Source organism: Pocillopora verrucosa, chromosome 8 (genome assembly GCF_036669915.1).
Source record: "Pocillopora verrucosa isolate sample1 chromosome 8, ASM3666991v2, whole genome shotgun sequence".
Classification (NCBI taxonomy): domain Eukaryota; kingdom Metazoa; phylum Cnidaria; class Anthozoa; order Scleractinia; family Pocilloporidae; genus Pocillopora; species Pocillopora verrucosa.
The window spans coordinates 23,431,038-23,453,209 of NC_089319.1; the positions used below are offsets into that span (position 1 = coordinate 23,431,038).

The 22,172-nt window shown below is 35.4% G+C and overlaps 1 protein-coding gene across 3 annotated transcripts; it reads right to left on the minus strand.

Moving 5' to 3' along the window:
- Positions 1-818: 818 nt before the first annotated feature.
- On the minus strand, positions 819-20,165 carry LOC131792547 (oxysterol-binding protein-related protein 8-like). Of its 3 annotated transcripts, XM_059109955.2 has the most exons (25): positions 19,989-20,165; positions 19,739-19,814; positions 15,242-15,334; positions 10,679-10,782; positions 10,140-10,217; positions 9,641-9,742; positions 9,461-9,541; positions 9,120-9,327; positions 8,831-8,903; positions 8,674-8,744; positions 8,501-8,529; positions 8,183-8,237; positions 7,842-7,921; positions 7,308-7,373; positions 6,957-7,069; positions 6,616-6,697; positions 6,242-6,434; positions 5,821-5,919; positions 5,291-5,388; positions 4,900-4,989; positions 4,755-4,802; positions 3,150-3,262; positions 2,966-3,008; positions 2,635-2,789; positions 819-2,500 (listed from the first exon to the last, which is right to left on the minus strand). In XM_059109955.2, the coding sequence occupies exons 1-25, from the start codon at positions 20,109-20,111 to the stop codon at positions 1,987-1,989; spliced, it is 2,787 nt and encodes a 928-aa protein (XP_058965938.2). In that variant the 5' UTR covers positions 20,112-20,165; the 3' UTR covers positions 819-1,986. The 3 variants fall into 3 exon arrangements, with proteins under 3 accessions (XP_058965938.2, XP_058965939.1, XP_066026746.1); XM_059109956.2 differs by lacking the exons at positions 19,739-19,814; positions 19,989-20,165 and adding an exon at positions 19,191-19,503; XM_066170649.1 differs by lacking the exons at positions 15,242-15,334; positions 19,739-19,814; positions 19,989-20,165 and adding an exon at positions 13,140-13,286.
- Positions 20,166-22,172: the final 2,007 nt, after the last annotated feature.

The following is a 22,172-nucleotide window of genomic DNA, read 5'->3' on the forward strand; positions in this document are numbered from 1 at the left end:
TTATGTTTTATAAGGTCCACATTTCCAAGACTATACTATATAGGTGTAAGTCTTGACTGTAAAAATTAAAAATTGGTGTTCTTTGGAACACCAACTATGAATGACAATAGTGTGACATTAGTATAGGTAGAATTTCTTAGATCAAGTGATTCTTTTAGAAGTTGTGTTTTTGTAGATTTGATTATCATTTTGACAGAAATGCCAAATATTTGACAAGACATAAATTCTACACATAGGTAAAAAAGTCCTCAAGGAGACACTGAAAAGTCATGGTGTTCTTCTTTTTATGGAAAAGTACAGAGCCTTTTGATAGGAATTTAAAATGGTAACTCATCCTTTTTCAAAGTTTTATAATTATTACTCAAAAGACAGGTTAGTTTGAATTTTTGGGTTGGGATACTGAAGCTTCAAATTTATTGGTGCATATCACGTAAGATTTCCCCTCCAGCTGCTACACATATTGTGGTAAATTAAGTATGAGAATTTGGTGTTGACTAAGACAACCATCTTTGCTGAGTATCCTCATTACCTGTTTTACTGGATTGTCTATGGATTACTGGATTGTTGCAGCGTTTAGATCACCCCTGATGAAGGCACTAGACAGGAGTGTTGAAACGTTGGGTCTATGAATTGTAACTTCTTCGGTTACATTCATTAAATTGGCAAACCAGAGTAGCATCAAACTATGTCCGATTGTCCACCTGGTTGCCCTGTGAACTTTAATATATTTTGTTGGGAGAAGTTACCTATCAATCGCTTCAGGTGTTGTGCAGTGACATCATCTTATTAAAAAAAAAAAAAATTGAATTACACACAAATAGTATCAAAACTTTCAGTTTAATATTCAGTTGTGCAGAATACCATTCACTAAAATCTCCTCACAAAAATCTTATGTCAAGTTCTTTATTCTTTTGATTGAATTCCTGACCCTACCTAAGGTTCTTTTCTCTTAAACTCCTGTAAAATTGTGCCAAAATTTGTGGAGTCCCATGCTAAAAACACAACTCCCTATGATCCATATAGAGCAAATAAAACATGCTGACTAGAACAATAATTTTTTTAAACCTTAGGTTGCTCAAAATTGACCAGGTTTGATAACAAAGAGACTGAAATAAAATGTTACGAACCAAACTGTTCTAAGATCCTGTGCTATGCAGGTGAGACTCGGGTCTGTGATAAAAATGTGAAGTTCACCAACTCCACTTAATTAAAATGAGTTCAAATTTGATCTTTTATTTATTATAACTAACAAGTAACAATCATAAATAACTATAATTACCTCTATCTGATATCTTTGTTCTGAGTTTTATAAATATGAGGGTAAAATATGTTCACCACTATTCATTTTTTTCTTAAATTTTCTTTTTTTGAAGGGCATCAGCTGAAATCTCTTTCATGTCCCTAACTAAAAGAAACTTTTTAAAAACTTTGTGAAGCTGGTTTCAGGCTGATTAATTTTTAATATAAGTTTAAATATATTTATATCTTCTGATTGTGTTGTTTGCTTCATACGATTGTGAGTTAATCATCAAGTACAATCTATTTGATTATGCTTACAATCAAACAAACAATTTCTTAACATTTTTAATACATCTACAGTGTAGCTTTTGTGAAATGCAACAAAACTCACCCCCACCCTTCTAAACACTGATTATCAAGATGGCACATCTGTCCAATTTGAGCTAAATTACCGTTCTTTCAAAAATATTTTACTCTACAACCAAAGTGAGAAGAAATGGGACTTTACTATGTTGTTGAGCAAACACAAGTTGGTTTTCTAATCAGAATATTTTCCATCTCAAATTCACTTGAAAATATACCTTTAAGTGTTAAGATAACTATTGTTCATTTTTGAGCTTTTCCCAATTTCAGTGAAATCCAAACTTCATGGGACAGCACACAACAAAAACATCTCTTCCATCCCTTTTAAATACTTTTTTAAAATTTCATTAGAATAATTTGGGTATTTTAAGTAGCTAGGCAGGATCATCTTCTATAATACCAATGGAAAAATCCTTGAGTTATAATGAACATCAAGAGTAAGAGCCAGTCTTTGAACTGAAGAGTAGCAAGATCATCCTGATGAGAGGAGTAATGGCGACGCAAATCACTTCTAATTGCCCTCATCTGTTGAACACACTCCTTCTGTAGATCTTTGAGTGGCTGGAAAGCTTTCTCAAGAGCTGCAAGGTCAATGCCTTCCTTAACACTCGAATCATCATCATCATCCTCAATGCTGCTGGAATGTTCAGCTTCAGGATCAGGTGTTGATGCACCTGAGTGGTCAATGGAACTACGTCGTGATCCCTTTGCTTGGCCGCCACATCGTGATCGACCAGATGAAGGCCGCTTTCGTTTTGAAATTGGCTTCTTGTTATCTGGTTGGACACTGAGTAAGCTTGTTGTTCGTACCATGGGTGCTTTGAGGCGATACTGTGTTTTGATGATTCCATCATTTTCATACTCCTTCAGGTCCGTCATTGGATCCCAGGGTCTTACACTACAAAAAATAAATGTAGATGAAAGTCGCAAAACTACAACAACAACAAAATATATAAGCCTCATACTCTCTTGTTTGTAGAGAAGGCTGACAGCATCCAATATAAGATAATGAAATGTTAATCAGATGCTTACTCTCTGTACTTGTAAAGCCATCGGTTGATAGCATTAGGAGCAGTTGGATCACGTTCAAACAGTTTAGGAATCCATTCCACTCCATTTTCTCTTCTTTCACGGTGACCTTTCCGCTGTGCCTCCTCAAGAGTGAACTTTTCGTTTGTTGCTTTTTCCTGACAATTTTGTAGAAAATGGTTGTACACAATGTTAACCTTTATTTTTTCGACTGGTTTACAAGGCAGTAAGAGATTGCACAACTAATTACAAAGTATGGTGGAGCAAAAGCATTGCAATGTTGCTCAAGTTCAGCACTTGCCAATTGAAAATTACTGAAACAAGATCTCCCTACCTGATCATTAACTTTAATAGCATCACTGACATTTATCCAGAGCCTGTATGTGGAAAAGTAATTTTAAGAGAGCAGTTATACATCATCCAAAGACACAACACCACCATAATGTGACCCCATGAGTCACCATACAGACATGTTGAAGTAAGAATTATATACTATATCTAAACAAGATATGACATACTTCTCAGATTCAAATTCTCCTTGGGTGTTGTACTCCACCAAATGTCTGGGAAGTCTCTGTTCTCGGATTTCAGGAGTTGGGTCCCAAAACAGCTCAGGAAGAGGTTCCACTTCCTGAAGAAAAGAAATAGAAGTCACTTTACAACTTCTTAAGTGGTCACAACACTTTTAAAAGGACAGTAATTTGCAGACCATGCTCACTAGACACATGCTCTACACTAGGGAGATGAAGGAAGAGGTGCAACAGAACCATACGCTTAATAGCAGGTAATTTAGTGTTAACAACTGGGTTGAAAACGTAAATTAGCCACCGTAAAGGATAAAAAAGTTGACGTTTCGAGCGTTAGCCCTTCGTCAGAGCGATTAGAGGAATTGTGGGTTGTGTGTGGGTTTATATGCAGAAAGTGGAGCTACGCCATTGGTGGGAATATGGTGACGAGAAAACAGGAATAAATTAGTTGAATGAAAAGCGCTCGTTGGTTCCGTGGGGATTAAGGGTGCCGATTTGGAATATAAATTTTTGTTCTAGTGTTTTACGGCTTTCCGAACTGCCTTGATGTAAGGAAAGGCCGCAAACTGTCATGTGCTGTTTAGAATGATTAGGAAGATTAAAGTGTCTAGCGACTGGTTTAGATGCGTCCTTGTCATTTCTTTCCACATCGCGAAGGTGTTCTCGGAATCGGTCACCCAGTCGTCTTCCTCTTTCGCCGATGTATAACTTATTGCAATAAGTGCAAGTTATACAGTAAATAACATTGGCGGAGGTACACGTAAAGTGATCAATGATCTTAATGGATCTTTTGGGTCCCGATATTTTCTCTACGTTATGAATGAAAGTACAAGTTTTGCATCGTGAGCGAGCGCATTTAAAAGTTCCAGATTGGTCATTGGTTTGAAATGAACTCCTGACTAAAAAGTTGACTATGTTTTTGTCACGTTTGAATGAAATAAGTGGTGGTTGCGAAAAGATAGTGCCAGTCTCTGAATCGTTTTGGAGTAATTTAAAATTTTTAAGAATGATAGATTGAACTGCGTGGTTGTGAGGGTGAAATGTAAGAGTAAATGGAATGCGGTCAGTGTTTTCCTTCTCGGCCGTTTTTAGTGCTGCCTGTCGATCGATTTGTTGGGCACGGTGGTAGCCCGCTTGAACGACAGAAACAGGATAGCCACGTTTATCGAAAAACTAGCACATTGCCTCTGATTTTTCGGAAAAATCAGAGTCGTCACTACATAAACGACGAAGTCTGAGAAACTGTGAAAAAGGTATGGAGTTCTTGACGTGTGATGGATGTGAAGATGAATACAACAAGTAACTATGTGAATCTGTAGGTTTGTAGTAAACACTAGTACATAAGCCGTTATGCCGTTAAGCCGGTTTCGTTACGTTTTCAACCCAGTTGTTAACACTAAATTACCTGCTATGCTCTTCCACCGACGCAGCACCACAGTTTCTTTAGAAACTTACCCCTTTATTCATACGCTTAATAAGTCTTGCCCCCCCATTCGCTTTATAGAACTATAATTTTGACATGGGTGTGAAGAGCCCATCTTTAGATTTTACATTTCTCTGACTGATACATAAATAAGATTGTGTTTCTGTACTCACCCCTGCAGGAACTGGAGTTTTAAGGTCTGTGATAAGAATCTCACCATCCTTACAGGGAGACAAAAGAACAGACCATTTTCCATTTAATTGGAAGATATATAGCATACACATTGACAAAAGACGTATTATTTAGAGAGATACTTACCCACTTTCCTTCTATTCTACACAATGTTTCCTTTCCCATTTTAATCTTGCCAGCAACATAATTAGATTCCCCACTCTTCTTCCAGAATGGCTAAAATAATGACAAAGGTATGATTTCATTTAGATGGCAAAGTCAGCTGCTGAGTCTGGTATCTCATCCGACAGGAGCTGCAGTATTGCTCTTTCCCCCTGGATGGAATCCCACTCCATCAAAGTTTTCCCCCTATAAAGTTTCCTGACAGTTCACTTGTCCTTACAGACACTCCTGAGTGGAGAGAGGTACTCATAGAGAAAGTGTCCTGCCTAAGAACACAGCACAAGCTCTGAAGGGGCTTGGACCCAAATTTCTTTGACATTGGCGCTCCACTCACAGAAACCCTTGATCTTCTTACCTTAAGTTTGAATTCAATTTCAGCCTTGTACCCAGTCTTCTCACAGTTTATGGTAATGACTCCTCCTAACTCCATTGTTAGCGTGCCAATCAAAATACCTGAAAATCAAGAAAAAGATGACAGTACATGAAACAAAAACAGCAGAACAATTATAAACAGCTTTCAGCTAAATATTTTAGCTCAAAGGTTTAGTTTTCCCTTTGATTCTACCTTTTCAGGGAAACAGTTCTTTCATCTCTATCATCTCAGTTACCAATCTCAGTAACAGTTCAAGATAAATTAAGTTAAATTAATATATTAATTTACTTTACAAATTAATTTACAAATTAAGGTAGTGTCCTTGTGATGTTCTTTTTTTGGATTGCTGTTCACTTCAACTTTCAAAAATGTTATTCGGTAGGTAGTGGATCTTTTGAATATCTGAATTTTAGATCTTACCTTCAAAAAAAATTTTTTTAAAGATGCCTAAGGCTATAGAGCCACAGCTCTAATGTAAGTTACCTAGCAATACACTATGAAAAAGAACAAACCTTTACAATGAGCATATGGCATACTCATGACGTATTCTTCTCCAAACCTCAGCAAAGTTAAGGTAGCAGTTCCATCCAAAATGGCAGAGGATGAATTCCCTACCAGGGAAAACACACACTTAAGATTAGATCTTGAGAAAGGTTTATTGAATTGGAGGGGATTTACATATTTTTCATAAAAATTGGCTTCTCTACATATTTAGTCTACCTTACTGCAATGTTTTTGTTTTTCACAGTGAGGCAAGAAAGTATAAAGCATGTCGAGGAGATCTTACAAGATCCTGGTAGACAGCCAAGCTTTTCATCTCACAAAGTTCATGCTCCAGTCAGTCAGATCAAAAAAATTGGACAAGTGTACTTAACCGGACCCACAAAAAAAGGTCACAAGGCAAATACTATTAATAATAAAACTACCAGTTACCATAAAATTTGGACTTGGCCAAGCAAGAGCAGTTGACTACATATCCCTCTTTTCTATTGGACACATAGAATGCTGATACTGGAGGATGGTGGGAAACTTGTTCTGCGACAAAGTATGTCTTGGTACCATTAGGATTACCCCAGTAACAGCGGAACGTCTCACCAAGGATAGGGTTGTAAGGTTTCTTCAAACCCTATGAATAATTATCAGAAAGATAGTTATTCAAATGATTGTCAATTGGTGATATACATTCTGGTACCATACACAGGATAAGTCAGATTTTAGATATTCTGGTTTTTTTATTCAAAAGTTTGGTACATCAACAATGTACAAATTTACAGTACTAAGGGGTAAGCTCAATTTCTCTCACCAACCTTGGGTTTCTTGTAAAATCCTGACAAATACCACCTGACTACTTCCTTGATTCTGCTGTAGGCATCCTCCTCTCTTGCAGCTCTACATAATTTATAAATTAAAAAATGTTACCATTTGCAAATATCTTTTTGTAATTTTTTTTTTTTTTAGGGGGGGGGGGGGTTAAGGTCTACTCCTATCCCCTCAGAGTTGTTCTTCCCACCACATAACCTTATTTTCAATGTTTCTTTCAATCTGATGACTATAAAAAATCACCCAAGTCACATTGAACTTGATGTAGAATGGGGTGGGTGTAAAATAAGAGTAAGACTTGATCAAATAGGATTTGTGAACTGTTTACCTGGACAAAATGTCACAATGGAAGTAGAAGTCTGAAAGCTTGTCTAAAAATGACCTAGGTTCCAGAATAAAGGTTGGTAAAGTAACCCTTGAAAGATCCATGCCTGGCTTGACCTGTTGAGCATTTAAATGGTCGGTGTTAACATTATTTTGGTAACTGCTGTACCAATAGGTGGGAAACCTAGCTTACTAACAAGTTCCGTGTAGCATTCACCCACATCATTTGAATAAGCTTCAAATCTTCACCCTTATCCAGCAGATCTTAAAACATTTTCCTCTTAAAAGATCTTAAAAATTTTTTTCGAATGGAATTTACTGTCCCCTCTAATCTCCAAAGCTCATTTCACCTGACCTGTTTTAAAAGTGCCCACAGAATACTTTTGTTTTCATCTTCAATCTCCTCTAGTGCCTCACCAGCCTAACAAAAACAATACTAAAAATAATTCATGCTGAACAGTACATTTCTTTCAACAATTAAGCAGTATTAAGCAATACATTTCCTACAATTCTTTCCACATCTACAGGTACACTTCGACTACACCTTTGGTCTGTCCAAATTGGAGTCTCAATGAATATTTGAACAACAATTGAGCTCCATAAAAATCAAATAAAAGCTTTTCAGGACTAAAAAAGTTATGAGCCTTTTTCCGATATAAAAGAATCGAGCTGATTACTTGGTTCAGTGTATGTTTTGTACTTAAAACCATGGCATGGAACTTTCACAGCAACATGCTCGTCCCAGGCACTAAAACATTTCTTAAAAAGTTGTTTAATTAAAATATAAATTCTACACAACATGATTTTTGCTCTAAAGGCAGAGAAAGCCAGTTACATATGGTAAAAAGCCAAAATAGTTTTGAATGAAGAATTGCCCAGAAGTTTGCACCTGTCCAAGATATTCCTCCCCTTTCTCTCCAACATAAATTGTTTCTTCAACAGGACCCTCTTCCATCTCCTCTTCACCATCTGTGATTAACAAAATATACGATTTCAACAACATAACTGTAACAACAATGAGATTAAGGGTTAGGTCAAATCTACTAAATAAATTTAATGTAAAATTTGACTAGGAAAAAATCATCTGTTCCCTTACCAACTGCTTGCTGGATAATGCATTGAAATTGTGGGAAGTAACTCAATGAGGAAGGGATAAGCAGGTTCAGGACAGGACAATCTATTTGTGGATAACGTTAATTTTGCCACTTGTTTGGGGCAAGAACTACCTACCTCTTCCAAGTGGCCCTATCGTGTCATCCAATTCATTATCAGAGTCAGATTTTTCCTATGAACAAAACACAATAAGGGAAAAATAGAGAATGTAAAAAAAAGAACTAAAAATTGGTGTAGTTATAAATTGCATTTTTGATGTTCACAATAAAATAAAAACCCCGTCAATTGTTATGAGGGATGTTAAAAGAACAACACCAAAAAAACAAGTTACACAATGTGGGAGAGAAAACAAACACTCTTCTCAAACTAACTAACCCTAACCTAACCCCAACCCTAACCCTTAGATAAATAAATGATACAAAAATAATATCTAACCATTCCATCATTGCTGTCATAATCTTGATCTGTTAAAGAAGGAAAAAGCCATTTTTACACATGATATATATATAAAAATTTGTATGTGTACCTTTTATATCCCCTCTACAATCAAACAAACTAATAAAAGCATAAAAAACTGAAAAAACCAAAACAAGTAAGAAATAACTGACCTTGAATGGCTGGAATTCCACTGTCATCCTCTCTGTCTTCCTTGTCATCCTTACCATACAGCTCACTTAACCTTCCAGTATAAAAAAGGCATGTCATGATTTTTATTAAATCCAAGCATCACATATCACATTGAAGGATAATTTTTTTTAGACATACATTCCTTTGTTGTCTTTTTGATTGCTGTATCCCTGATTCTGAGCAACTTCTAAAGCATCTAACCAGCACCGTCCTATTCAAATCAAAATGTAGCAGTTGTCTTTAGCACAAATAATGTTTAGATTAGTTGTACAATGAAACAGAGCTCAAATTCTTATCTGCTGTAACAAGGAATGGAGCAACAATGTACATCAGTACATGAAGAGTGATATTCTGGCAACAGTGACTGAGATTTCTACAATCTATTCAGAAGTTTTAATCAGAGTTAGATATCATATACAACACTTACCATCAGATTCAGAGTCTGCTCGTAAAATAAGGTGATCCTTCGGCATAGGTTGAGCAATTGAACCAGCCAGCTCTCCTTTTGGTCCTCTTGTTGCCCACATGTAGTGCTCAAGTGGATGGTAGATTTTAAAACAGAATCCTTCTTTCTTGGAAGGTCTTTGTAAAATCTCACAGCCATTCAATAGAACAGTGCCTACCCACTGGCCATGCTGTGGAAAGAAAGCAGAGCTGAGTCACTAATACTTGCCATGATAATATATGGACCTTAGTTTATAAGTTGCAAATGCACCTGAAATAAAATTACTAAATTTGTACTTGAAAAAATTTCAATTTAGTTCATACCTTTGCACTTTTGTAAATAAGCAGCATACCAGGCTTAACAACACACCAAAACTTCTGCCAGCCTTTCAAGGTGCCACGAACCTTACAGTTGTCAAAAAAGTTGATTAAGGATGTGTTGAATTGTAAAAATTATTTTTACATCAAAGTTGCAGAAAAATAACTGCTACAAATTATCCTCACCTTGAGCCAGGAGGAAAGTATGATCACTGAAGGGTCTTTCAGTGCACTAGCTAACTCTTTTATTCTGCGTTTCTGTTCTTGTCTGTAACTCTCTTTCATTGCCTTGAAAGACAGATATATGAAAAATTATCCTCTGGAAGAATTACAATCCAAGTATACACTGTCCCAAAATCCTATTGAACTTCTTGTAAAGAAAATTGTCCTAATTTGTACACTCTGAGAGTATATTGGTTGATTTTTCTTAGAAAATGTTTCTACCAGTAAGATTTGATAATTTGGGTCACAATTTATTGTCATCATCATAAACATGTGTGTCAAGTGTACCACCTCTTCATTAAAGGTCATGCCTTTACCATAAAGTTGAAGTTACTTCATCCCCACAAACATACACACACACACCAACAGACAGACACACACACATAATTATAGTTATCTGGCCAGTACTTGTTTGACCAGCAAAAAACATTCATGGATATAGTTATCTAAAATTAAAACTTACCTTGAAACTTTCCTTTGAAGTTTTCCTTGGAAACAGTGGGGATTTGTCTGGCACAGAAAGTCTTTTTTCCAAACTCTGCTGTCATTTCAAAATGAATTTAATATTAGCAAAAGTATCTAATCATATAAAATTGTACAGACTAGCAGAATCAACATTCTCTTTGTACTTCTATCAAAGCTTTTAGCACAAAGAAATATGAGTCTTTTAATATTTTAACTAAAAGCTAACAACAATTTCATTTTTTAAATTTTTGACTTGACAATAGCAAATCTTTCACCCTTCATGCAAGAGTTCAATAAAATATAATTTTTTGAATCCCTTGATTTTACACAAAAACACGAGCCCAAAATGACTTCACTGTTGTTTCTGACCAGTAATAACTCCAACTCCTTTTTCAAGGAGGAATTTTGAACTCTGGTATTTTCTAAACCTGTGATGTACAGTTTATAAGCTACATGCAAGTTGCTGTTCAATGTAAGACTCTTAATACAATACATAATTTAAATAAAACACATTGTAACTGCCCAAGTGATATTTACCAGCCTCTCTTTATCTCTGTCCTTCTTATCCAGCTTAACAGGTGGGGTTGAATTCCTTGGACTTGGACCATCAAATTTAAAACTACCTTCTCCCTCATCTTGTGCTTAAAAAAAGGAAGGAAATTTTCTTAAAATGTTGCTTTGGATGATATTGCAAAATGCTGTTTGTTATCATCCTGACCTTAACAATCATACTGTTGATAACCATTGACCAGAATCAATCAATATTTATTACAATTAAGTTATCACCACAATCTGATGTATTAAAAAAATTTTCTGAACAGCAATATAGAAATACTGGCCAGGTTAATGTGCATAGTGTTAAATCTCTGATGACAGCGTACAATATAACTCATAACTGGCAGAAGAACAGTTAAGACACAATTGTTAAGTCATGTACCTTGGAAAAAATTACAGGTATTTTTATCTTTTTAGAGCATATAAATACTGGCACAAAAGGAAAGTGATTAAATCTATTAAAAAAGAAGTTACATACAAGGTTAAACTGCACATAATGAATGTTCCTAAAAAATTCGACCTATTCAATAAATATATCATTTGCTAACTTAAGCTTTATGAGGTCACAAATCAAAGAAAATTTTAGGAAAATGAGAAAAACATCATGATACCCAATCTTATGAAAGATGTCTAATTTACAAATAAAAATTTTGAAAAGACATCATCTTGCACAACTAGTAGTTGCTGTAGTTTAAAGCTCAAATGAAGCAATTGACGTGAAAAAATTGACTAAATAAATACACTAAAAGAAAAAGGAATTATACTCTTTCAAGTAAAAATATCTTAAAGGTTAAAATGCTGATTCCCAGCTAATTTTGAACTGTTTTAGTTTAAATACATATTGCTTCTGTCAGAAAACAATGAAGGCTAAATCAACTTGAAACTTGTTTGATTTATATTTTTCTTGTTCAAGATATATTGTGACGATATAAGTGTAAATCAGAGTAAACATGAACAAACTATATACATTGTAAAAACAGACAATTTCAAAACTACAACACCCATCAAATTTAAATTGTACCCTTTTAAAACCCATATTGTGGCGTATAGCAGTGTTTCTCTGCAATATTTTTGGCCTTAATATCACAATCACGTGAAAATATTTAAATATTACTTATACTGATACTAATGATTACACTACAATATCCTTTCAAAAAGTGAATCAAAATAATTTAGAGACAAACAATAATTCAAATTTCCTGCTGTGTTTGATATCAAAGTTATAAATTTAACTTGATTGCTTGAGCAAATGTTACTTGGAAATTAATTGTGGCTTCAGATTGATCAATATTGACTGTGGTAAAATGATCATAGGAAGTTTTTAAATTGTCTTCTACCGACTGAAAAGTGTGATGAGCGAATGCCATTCAAAGCAATCTGGTTTCACTGCCCTTCATTCAAGAATGCAAAACATTTGAAAACCTATATGAGCAGTACAAAACATTTCAATAAAAGCAAAATAAACCTGATGCTTAAATAAACCAGCCCAGGCTCCAACCTGACTATTTTTTACAGCCTTTTCAGAACATGACAACATGTAAAAAAGGAAAATATATGTACTATTTCAGTGGACAATTTAATTTCCATTCTGGCTGTGATTAATTTTTCATTACCTATAGATTATACCGGTAATATTTTGCTTACTCAGACAGGAATTGAAATTTGCCACAGATATATGACGAGAGATTTCCACTGACATTACAAGCCATCATCAGGTTTCTCAGGGCAAAATAGTATAGCTAAGTTACCATTAAAACATGTAGCTCTGCAAGCCACAATATTTCACCAAAAAGGCTTTCATGCATTTAAAATTTCTCCTCCTCATACCAGCTGTCAGGAAAAGATAATCTTCACCACAATTCATTAATGTCATTATCATAACACTGAATTCAAATTGTGTATACTCCTTTCATGATAAGCTTTCTCTGACTTATTGAGGTTGGGGCACCCAAAGACATTTAACTCCTATTTAAATTGAATTTGTAAAATTTTGAGGTCACATTGACAAGAATGTATGGGAGAAATCATTGCACCAAACTACTAAGAAATCAATGACAATAATTTATGAAACAGGGCCTATCCTTCTTTGCTTTCAGATCCAGTCTAGAATATTGTTATCACAAAGGAAAGGGAACTTTGCAAGTCCTTTTGAAATACAGTTTATACTGAAAGTAATCATCAAGAAATAATATAACCCAAAATGCTTCCTGGCTATAAATTTAAGTGAACAAGTTTAAAGGGGAAAAACTAACAGAAAGGGTAATGGATAAAAAGATAGACATGAAAGTGTTTAGACACAATGACTCAATTTTACTTTGCCAAAATATTCTGACTACTGGATAGCTCTTTCATTGAACTCTAGCAAATACCATCTAATTATATGCCCCCTATGTTTACATGCACAAATCAACAATAGACATTATTTCCTACAAACTGAATTTACCTTGTCTTCGTTTCCCCTTATCCTTCCTTGCTAACATAGCAAGTTAAAATGGAAATTCACAAGTACCACAATATGTTGGAAAAACATTAAATTGAGCTTGAAATGACAGTTTCTGTTTCAAAATAGATAACAATTTCCTGTTACTGGCAAGGTAGCCCTTTCATGAGAAAGCTACAGGTTCATCTCTGAATAACCCGTAATCCAAACATTTTCATCCACACAAAGCTATAAATCAAGAAACCTATCAATTACCTGAGAAAGCAAATGTGTGGTATCAACAAAATCTTCCCAAAATATGAATTATTCAAAAGCCAATAAAATCTTACATATTCAGACTAAACTTTTTAATTCAAATTTTTAAGTGCCATTTTCATTTGTGCTTCATGCATGTAAATAAGCCTGTATTCTCAATACTACAATGAATATTGCTTCAACAAATGGAACAAGAAAGCAAAAAAAGCTACAGACAGCCAATTTAGAACAAAAGGAACAAAATTGGATTCCATAAATTTCAGACATCCTGTTCTGATCAAAACAATTTCCACGGATGTTTATTCAATTAAGTCAGATACCCTGTCATCTAGTAAAAGATGTACAGAGAGCTAAATTTGGAAATGAACCTTATAGCAGTGTGCACAACTTTATGGAAGAAATACTTTAATCAGGCATGTTTAAATCTATTTTTCTTTTGCAATATGTAAGAAGTATTATTCGGAAATTATCTTATCATAATTTGTGAGGAAGTGCAACTTAAGTGGAAATTTTCTATAGACATAAACTAAATTTATATTTATTTAAAAATATTTTCACCTACTGTACATTCAACTCTGGAAATACACTCAGTATCAGTCTGGTACACAAACTATATCTTGACACAAAATTTTCATTAAACACTGCAAATTTGTTCAAAGTTATGTATTACAGAGTTCATTAAGAATTTCACCAATAAATGTCTCTTCTATCATTTTACACAGAGCACAAACATCAGATACCGAGACAGTTGTAAAACAAATTTGACAACAAAGCAAAAAAAATTGTACATACTCGTTATGAAAATGTATTTTCATTTACAGCTATACTGTGTTTATCTAATAAATTGAAACAATTACTTTTAAAAACACAATAAATAGCCCTTGGGCATTGCTAGAAATTTGGGTTTCTTAAAATGCGCTCCCTCTGCAGAGAAATTTGCTATCACTAGTTGTCATTGTTATAAAAATAGTCTTGACATGCCTTTACGTCAGAGTCACCACTTTCACCTTGAACTTTCCATTTCAAGGTGCAAGCAGGTAATGCAGGGTGAACAAGATTTTGGGATGATTTTTTAGCACATGGTGCAATCATGCAGGAGAGCTCCTCATTACTCTCTGGCAGAGGTAAGGGGACTTGCTTAATTCTCTTCAATTCCTTGTTCATGATAGCTTTCATTATCATGGCTGACATTGAGACCCTTCTACCAGTATTTTGGGGATGACTGTGAGCATATACAACATTGTGGCTATGAGAGAAAAGCTTGAAAAGGACATTTGACACACTCCTACATTCACAGAAAAACACCAAACAACTTTGATTGTTTTCATTTCTTTCTACTTAGAGAGCTGGCCTTTTGAGCAATATCATTTTAAATGCTGAATGGGCAACTTGGTAGAGCAAATGTTTATTGTTTAAGAAACAGTTAACTGTAACTCCCTCACAAACTGTGGACAATTGTTACCATAACATACACCATGTGCTTTGCTATCTGCAGAAGAGCAAGTTATCTTCTAAACAGTTTGATCTTTAAACAAAACTATATATGAGTTAATTAACAGCAAAAGACACTGTAAATCCTTTTTGATACCCTGCAGAAACACAAAACTTTCCCAGTGAAGGAGAAGGTGCTGATAACTATGTTCTTGATCTGATCTTATAGCTAAGGTTTGCCAGATTTCTCATTGCTCAGGCTAACACACAGATTTTCAGGATTTTAAAAAAAAAAATCATAGAAATTTGAGGCTTAAACCGATCCAAAAATTTATTTGTAGGAAAAGTACAGATAACAAGAAAAGAAGAGTTTTGAGGCATCAGGCACACTTAAAGAATTGTCTAAGCCTGTAACTTACCCAGTGGACTTGACTGTGTGCTGCGGTCTTCTTCACCATTTTCAATGTTAGATTTTCCTCGAGATAAACTTCCCAGTAGAAGTGCTGTGTCAGCTGAAGTGAAAAGAAAAATAACACTATTTTGAGCCACCTCATTTTTTCCAAAAATAAAAACCACACTAATTGATCTGTTGTTGCATGAATGTCTTATGTTTAGAACCTTTCCGCACTAGCCAAAAGAGTTGTTCATTTAGACAAATTTTCAATCACTTGCAACAAAATTTGTCCTGGGTAAAAACTGGACAAAATCAACTAAATAAACAAATCCCTGTGAAACTTGTCTATCATTTGTGGTAAAAGCTACTACTGGTGAGTAATTGAACTGAAATCAGATTACTAGAAAGGCAAAAATTGTCTTTTAATGCAAAACTCAGGGATTATAAATTTTTAAGATGATTTAGGATAAATCCTTGAAATTGGAGGTGGAATCCTTTGAAAAGCTATTCTGGCCAGTCTTATGAACGAATGACACCGCTGAGACGTTGATGGAATTTGGCAGCTTCAAACACTTTTGATGTGGATGCAACAGACAAAACAAAAATTTTGTCACGTCAAAATTTTTTTTTTTTTTAATTTTTTTTGGACAATTCTAGTTTTGTTCACTAGTGCAGAAAGGCCCTTGGCAAAGTTACATGTTAAATTTTAAGTTACAAGAGCAGGCTGCTTGAATTTTCTTTGAGGTTGCAATGAACCCTTTAGTCTAAGATAAGCAAATCTTTAGGTATACAATGCTGTTTTTACCCATCGTGCAGTCTCAAACAATTCAAAGGATAGAAATCAAAGTTTTATGCAAAACTTATGACAAAATTTCACAAGAGTAAATGATTAAGTGTCACAAAAACAATCTGCATTCTTCTTGCAAACTACTTTATAATTGAGAAAGGTGTTTTTTGTCTGATCACAAGCATGGGACAAAGAAAAACTTTTGAGTCCCCATGAGGAATCAAAACTCAGACCTTTGGATTCAGCACTTCAATGCTCAACTACTGAGCCACAGAGACTACAGTGAGCAAGGACTATTCCAAAGTTCTTATGACACATCCTGTATACTGCTAGAATCAACAATGTCAATAGCGTCATGTTTGTAAACAGAATAAGAGAGATGGTTAGTTTTGAGCTCAGTAAAGAAATATATAGATTTCATAGTTCCTTAATCAAAGGAATTATATAATTCCTTTATATACAAAAAAAGGTTTTTTTGCAAAACTTATGGCAAAATTTCACAAGAGGAAATGATTAAGTGTGACTATAACAACTTGCATTCTTCTTGCAAACTACATTATAATTCCACTGTGAATATATGAAAGTCAAATATTATTGAACTGCAGATAAAGATGTGAATAGGAAATCGATCTTCACACTAATGAACATTACTTGAGCAGTAGTGAAAATAAGGCTTGATAAAAACTCAGCCCTGTTTGGGATTTGAACCCATGACCTCTGCAATACAGGTGCAGAGGTTACTGAAAGAATAGGTAATTTTGACATGCTTAACAACAGACTGGAAAACATGTGAAACTTCCAACCACTCTTCTCAATCTTTCACCTTTTCTTCTTTATTTAATTTTTTTAATCACTAAGTTGATATTATTGCAAGCCTTTTTCTGGCTTGATGCCTGCAACAGGCCACTCTCTTGAGAAAAAAATTAATATCCTAAGTCACTGAATGTTTGGTACATTAAAGGAGAAATTTTCCTTGATTCTATAAGTGCAGTAAATATCAAAAAAAATATAGGCAACAAAGTGTGACATCACTTCAAGGCTGGGGATGACTAACACAGATCTCAAAAAAACAGCAACACAATATGGTTATGACAGTGTTCAATAACACAGGACCCCAAAACTCAAGCAAGACTCACATAAATATCACATCAATTCAACTCCAAGCACAGGAAAAGAGAATTGTATAACCTCTCTACAGACAAATAAAAAACAAAAACTACTTCAGCAAAAACAAAGCGATGCATAGCTTTTCATGCAAACCTTGCCACCTCCAGTTAGTATTCAAAATAACCACAGGTTACAGCATTCATATGAGAAAATCTTGACAAGCTGGGAATCAAAATAAGACACTAACTTATAACTTTAAGTGAAGCATTATGTGGATTAATAGTGAAGTGTTACTACCACAAATACTGCCTGCCTTGTTAAAAAGTTTGGATTCCCTGAAACACATTCAAGGCCAAAGCATATGTTAAGCACATTATCATAACAATTAAATGTTGTGGTTATTTAGACTCAGAAACAAACTGTTTTTGAGTTATTAAAGATACATGATAGCCAAATATATTCTCTGAACATCACCTCTCTTCAAATATCTCTTAGTAGAAGATAAAGTTTTATCCACATAACCACTTGCTATAAGCAATAGACTTAAAGCTCCAAACAAGGTATTCAAATTTACATATAATGTCAATGCTGTATTTCTTATCAGAGATGCAAATAAACTAATGTTAAAATCATACACAATGAGTTGACTCATTCTCAATTCCAATAAAAATAAGTGGAAAAATGTTATCGGGGAGTGATGCTGACACTAAATCAATGCATTTGTGATCCAGTGTAAAATTTATCGCTATCTAAAAATACAGAACACCACCGAATGATTGAGTGTGTTAATTTCCGAAAAGATGTCTATATTTCCTTAAACCTAAAACGTACAAGTGACATATTTATAAGCTGCTCTCGACCAGAACTTTTAACTGATAACCAAGGCATACAAGGAAATCAAAAAGCCTTTTAACACAATATTCTACTGATTCAAACAACTGAGAAAGGCCGTGTCGAAAATCTCACTTTCGATATTAAAACTTAGTCAATACACAATGCTCAATGTTGTTTTGAGACACTTACCGAGTGAAAACGAACGAAACTTTTTTCGTTTTGGGGTGTTTTTGATTTTCTTTCCTTCTCCAACATCTGCTTTGGACTCTTCGTCGTTATTAGTCGACATTATCCAAACAAAACTTAGGAGAATGCCGATAGAAAGCTCATAACCAGATTTGCTCTGTTCCTAACAGCGACAAATGGGAACCAGTTCCGTTGGCTTACCGCAAAAAGGTTCTGGGACTATCCAACCCTTTGCATCTCACAAATAATTCATTTCCTCTTTAACGAGATCGCAGACGGCAATATTTTGCTACTTGGTTCGTAAAAACAGCTATATTTCTTTCTGTGGAACCCCCACAGATTAGGACAAAGGAAAACAGTCAATAGTTGTTCAGCGCAAAAGAAATTAAGGCAGATGCAGTTGGTTCTATGCAAATTCAAAACCGAAAATTTTTTAGGATGTTTTAAGCTCACCTTCCTGAAACACTGATTCTTCCCTGTAAGCGATAATCACATTTTTTATTTAAGCAAAGAAATAAAAACCTTTACACATAGATAATCAAATATTATTTTCGTGAGAACTAAGTCGTTACCAAGCTGAAGAGCGTCGCTAACTCTTCACAGTTAATTGCCGATATATTTAAGAGGAGTCACCATTTTAAAATGATTCACCATGTGGAAAATGGAACGTAAAATTAATGTACTTTAAGGGAGGGCACAGTCAGTAAGGAAAACACGAACCCTCTACTCAAAAATATGTCACTGCTCGCCAACAAGTTCATATTTGGTGGTGTGTCTAACTGACTCGAGCACAACAAGACTTTGAACATAACAAACAAACTATTTCGTACGTTTTGAGCAAAAGATTATACAGAATTTTATGACAATTACCATAATCAATTGGGAAAAGTATAAAGAAGGGTAACATTTGTATAGATGAGCATCGTTACCTACGATCTTGGGGATGTGTGATCCCAGGGTTGGGTGGGAGTCAATTGGGCGATCTCTCCCTAGTCATAAATGTATTCCCAGAGGATCACAAGAGAACAAAATAGAATAAGGGAAGAAAAAAATTAGGCACCTTTCTCCTCGTTCTTTCGTGAACTCATTTCTGGGTGCGATCCACCGACTGGCTTGGCTGACCAAGACCTGAACGGTCGGTTTGCAATTCAACTTACTTCAATATGGCGGCCTATGGCAACTCAACTCAGTAGAAATTTGACGTCAATTTCCAAGCCAGAAGAGATTGACAAAGACTGTACTATGCATATTTTAAAGCAAGTCAATGTTGATTTTATGCTATAGGCACTGGAGCGAAAGCCTTCGGTCTTAGAAAGTAAAAGAGGTTTGGAAGCGGCCAGTTGTCGGTGATCGATCACAAATATACCGGCGAAAGAAAATATGCGCGCCCGCTGTATACACAAATTTTACGTTTTTCCATGTCATTACGACATTTCCGGTGAAACCTTGAGATGCGACCTCCCACCAACAAAATTCAAGAATAACTGAGAGCTATGATATCAGTAATATTGTCCGATAGAAGCTGCAAATATGGAAATTGACCCTTCAGGTGCTCGAATACAAACACAAATTGCCGAACAAAGAATCCTTAAGGGTTTTATTTCATACCATGGTGTATCGGAACAAAACCAGCCGCCAACGAGTCTTCGATCTCACTGCAGTCGCTTTCTGCAGAGCTGTCCGTCTGAAAATGACAAACAGAAGAAATTTATGTGTCACTTGATACTCTTAAAATATAACTGGCATAATAATTATAAACATTCATTCTGTAGCAACATAAAGTTTACGTAGACTGTACAAAAACCACAGCATTAAAATGAATAACAAGTCGTCACATTGTTTTGGTTACAGGACTTACATCGTGACCACTCATTCCCGTGGTAACTGGTTCGGTTAAACCCCTTTCTTGCTCAAATTCGAACGGATTGTCGTCGGACGCCCTGATCCTTGGCGTGAACTGCGTAGAGTTGTTGAGATCCATACCACTTCGCCTGCTTTATCCTGCGTCAATGGCTTACAACTAACGTAATGCACATGTAAATTTTCCCTTGTAATCCCGGGAGAGCAGTAAACCACTGAATAAATTAACAAAACATCGACTCTCGGGGGTAGTGAACGTTATTATTGCCGTTTCTATGAAACATGGTAATGGTCAAGATATCAAATCTAAACAAACAAACAAAACTAATCAGGCGAAGTTCTTCCCAGCGACATAATGATTATGGTAACTATTGCTGGCGTTACTTGGTTGTTTTTTTTCTTCTGTTTGCAACGCCAGATGGGAAATTGCCGAACATTGTCTTCTGATTCTGATTATCTGATTATCTGTATGCTGCCAGAGTAAGAGTAACCAATGTCGAGCGTAGTTTGAAGCAATCATTGAAACAATGACCAGGCTCTGTCCAGTAATTTGAGGATGACGTCAGCATCAGACCCTTGTCTGTTGAAAGTAATGCTGTATTGCAAAGTTGTCCACGAGAACCCTACGAGGACAAAGGCTTTAAAACAAAGTACGCCTTGTCTATGATGAATTGTTATGGAAAATAATTTCCATTATCTAGATCCCTTTACCATCCCTTTGTGTCCGCCCTTCAAAGATTGTAAACATTCGAGCAAGGTAAAATCGCTGAGCTATTTAGGCGGTAAAATGAAACCAGCGAACGTAATCATAAGAAGTCCCGACTTAGGAGGTTTAAGCTGGCTGTCGAGCCAGGAAACAACCTCATACCTGACATACAGTATGAGACTTTCTAATCTTGCCTGAATCTCTGTAGCACCACCAAGCTTAAGCAATCTGCACTGCCCTTGGAAAATCCAAAGGGTGCGTGAAGTATATTGTGACCTTCAAGAAAATCTCGATATCACGGCACAAATGATGAATCTGACACCATCAGCTAAAGTTGAATACGATAAAACAGACTGTTCTTTCAGCCCAATGGCCAGATGATACCTTCGTTAGCTTCTCCCTCTCGCGCCTCTTAGAGATGTAGCAGTCAGCAAGGGTCCTCGAGAAATTGATACGGAAAAAGCTCCGAAGTAGAAAAAGAATAAGTTTTTCTTCGTCATTTTTGTTGGCGTGCATGACTAATTTTTGCTTTTTTTTCCTTGCTTTTTTCTTTTATTTCTGTAAAGGTACTTTCATTTATTTAATAATATTGGCATCGATGACTGTAACGAAACTAAGTGCTAGATGGTTAACAACTTTTATTTATTTGTTCCTTTCCAATGTCTAACGGTCTGGCAATTACTTACGTTAAATTGATGAAATAAACCTGCTCTTGAAAGGTAATTTCAAGAAGAGGACTTGTTAAGGACTGTGTACAGTTGCCGATTACTCTCCAAAAGAAGCTGATTGGTACACAGCCTACATAAGTAAAAGTTTAGCGTGTGCAAAGATTAAAAGATCAAAAGAAAATCGGTACACAGCCTACATAAGGGAAGTTTTAGCGTTGAAAGATTAAAAGATTAAAGGCTAGTGATGATGGTCGCCACGGATTAAACATCCTTGGTTCCAAGAAAACTACGGAAACTCACTTGCGCTCTGTATTGGCTTGTACTGAGAATCTTTTGGTAACTTCACACATGATGTTAATCAAAGCTATTATTTGATCACCAGAATATAATGATTAATATTGCTCAGGTTCAAAGTACGAATACTGCGGAAGTGAGTGTGCACAGTTAGCTAGAAAAGCAGCCACGAAAATGATAATAATGAAGGACATTATAATACTTCCTGCTGTGGATTACTTTCCTTTCATTTTAAATTCACCAAGTGGCAAAAATTCGTGTAATTCATAAATGATCTTAAACTGGAACATCCTATCGTGACAAAAAGGCCAAATTCCCTAAGCTAAATGTATGATTGATTGATCATGGGGATGAAAACGAAGTTTTCCACAAAGACATATACATCAGGTGATACATGTCTATCAAAATTGGGGATGAAAGATGTTTGACACTGTTCCGTCTTTTCCCAGAAATCAGTCATTTTAGACCCACATGAGCAAACTGCAGTTCCCGGACTGAATATATTTTCCACATG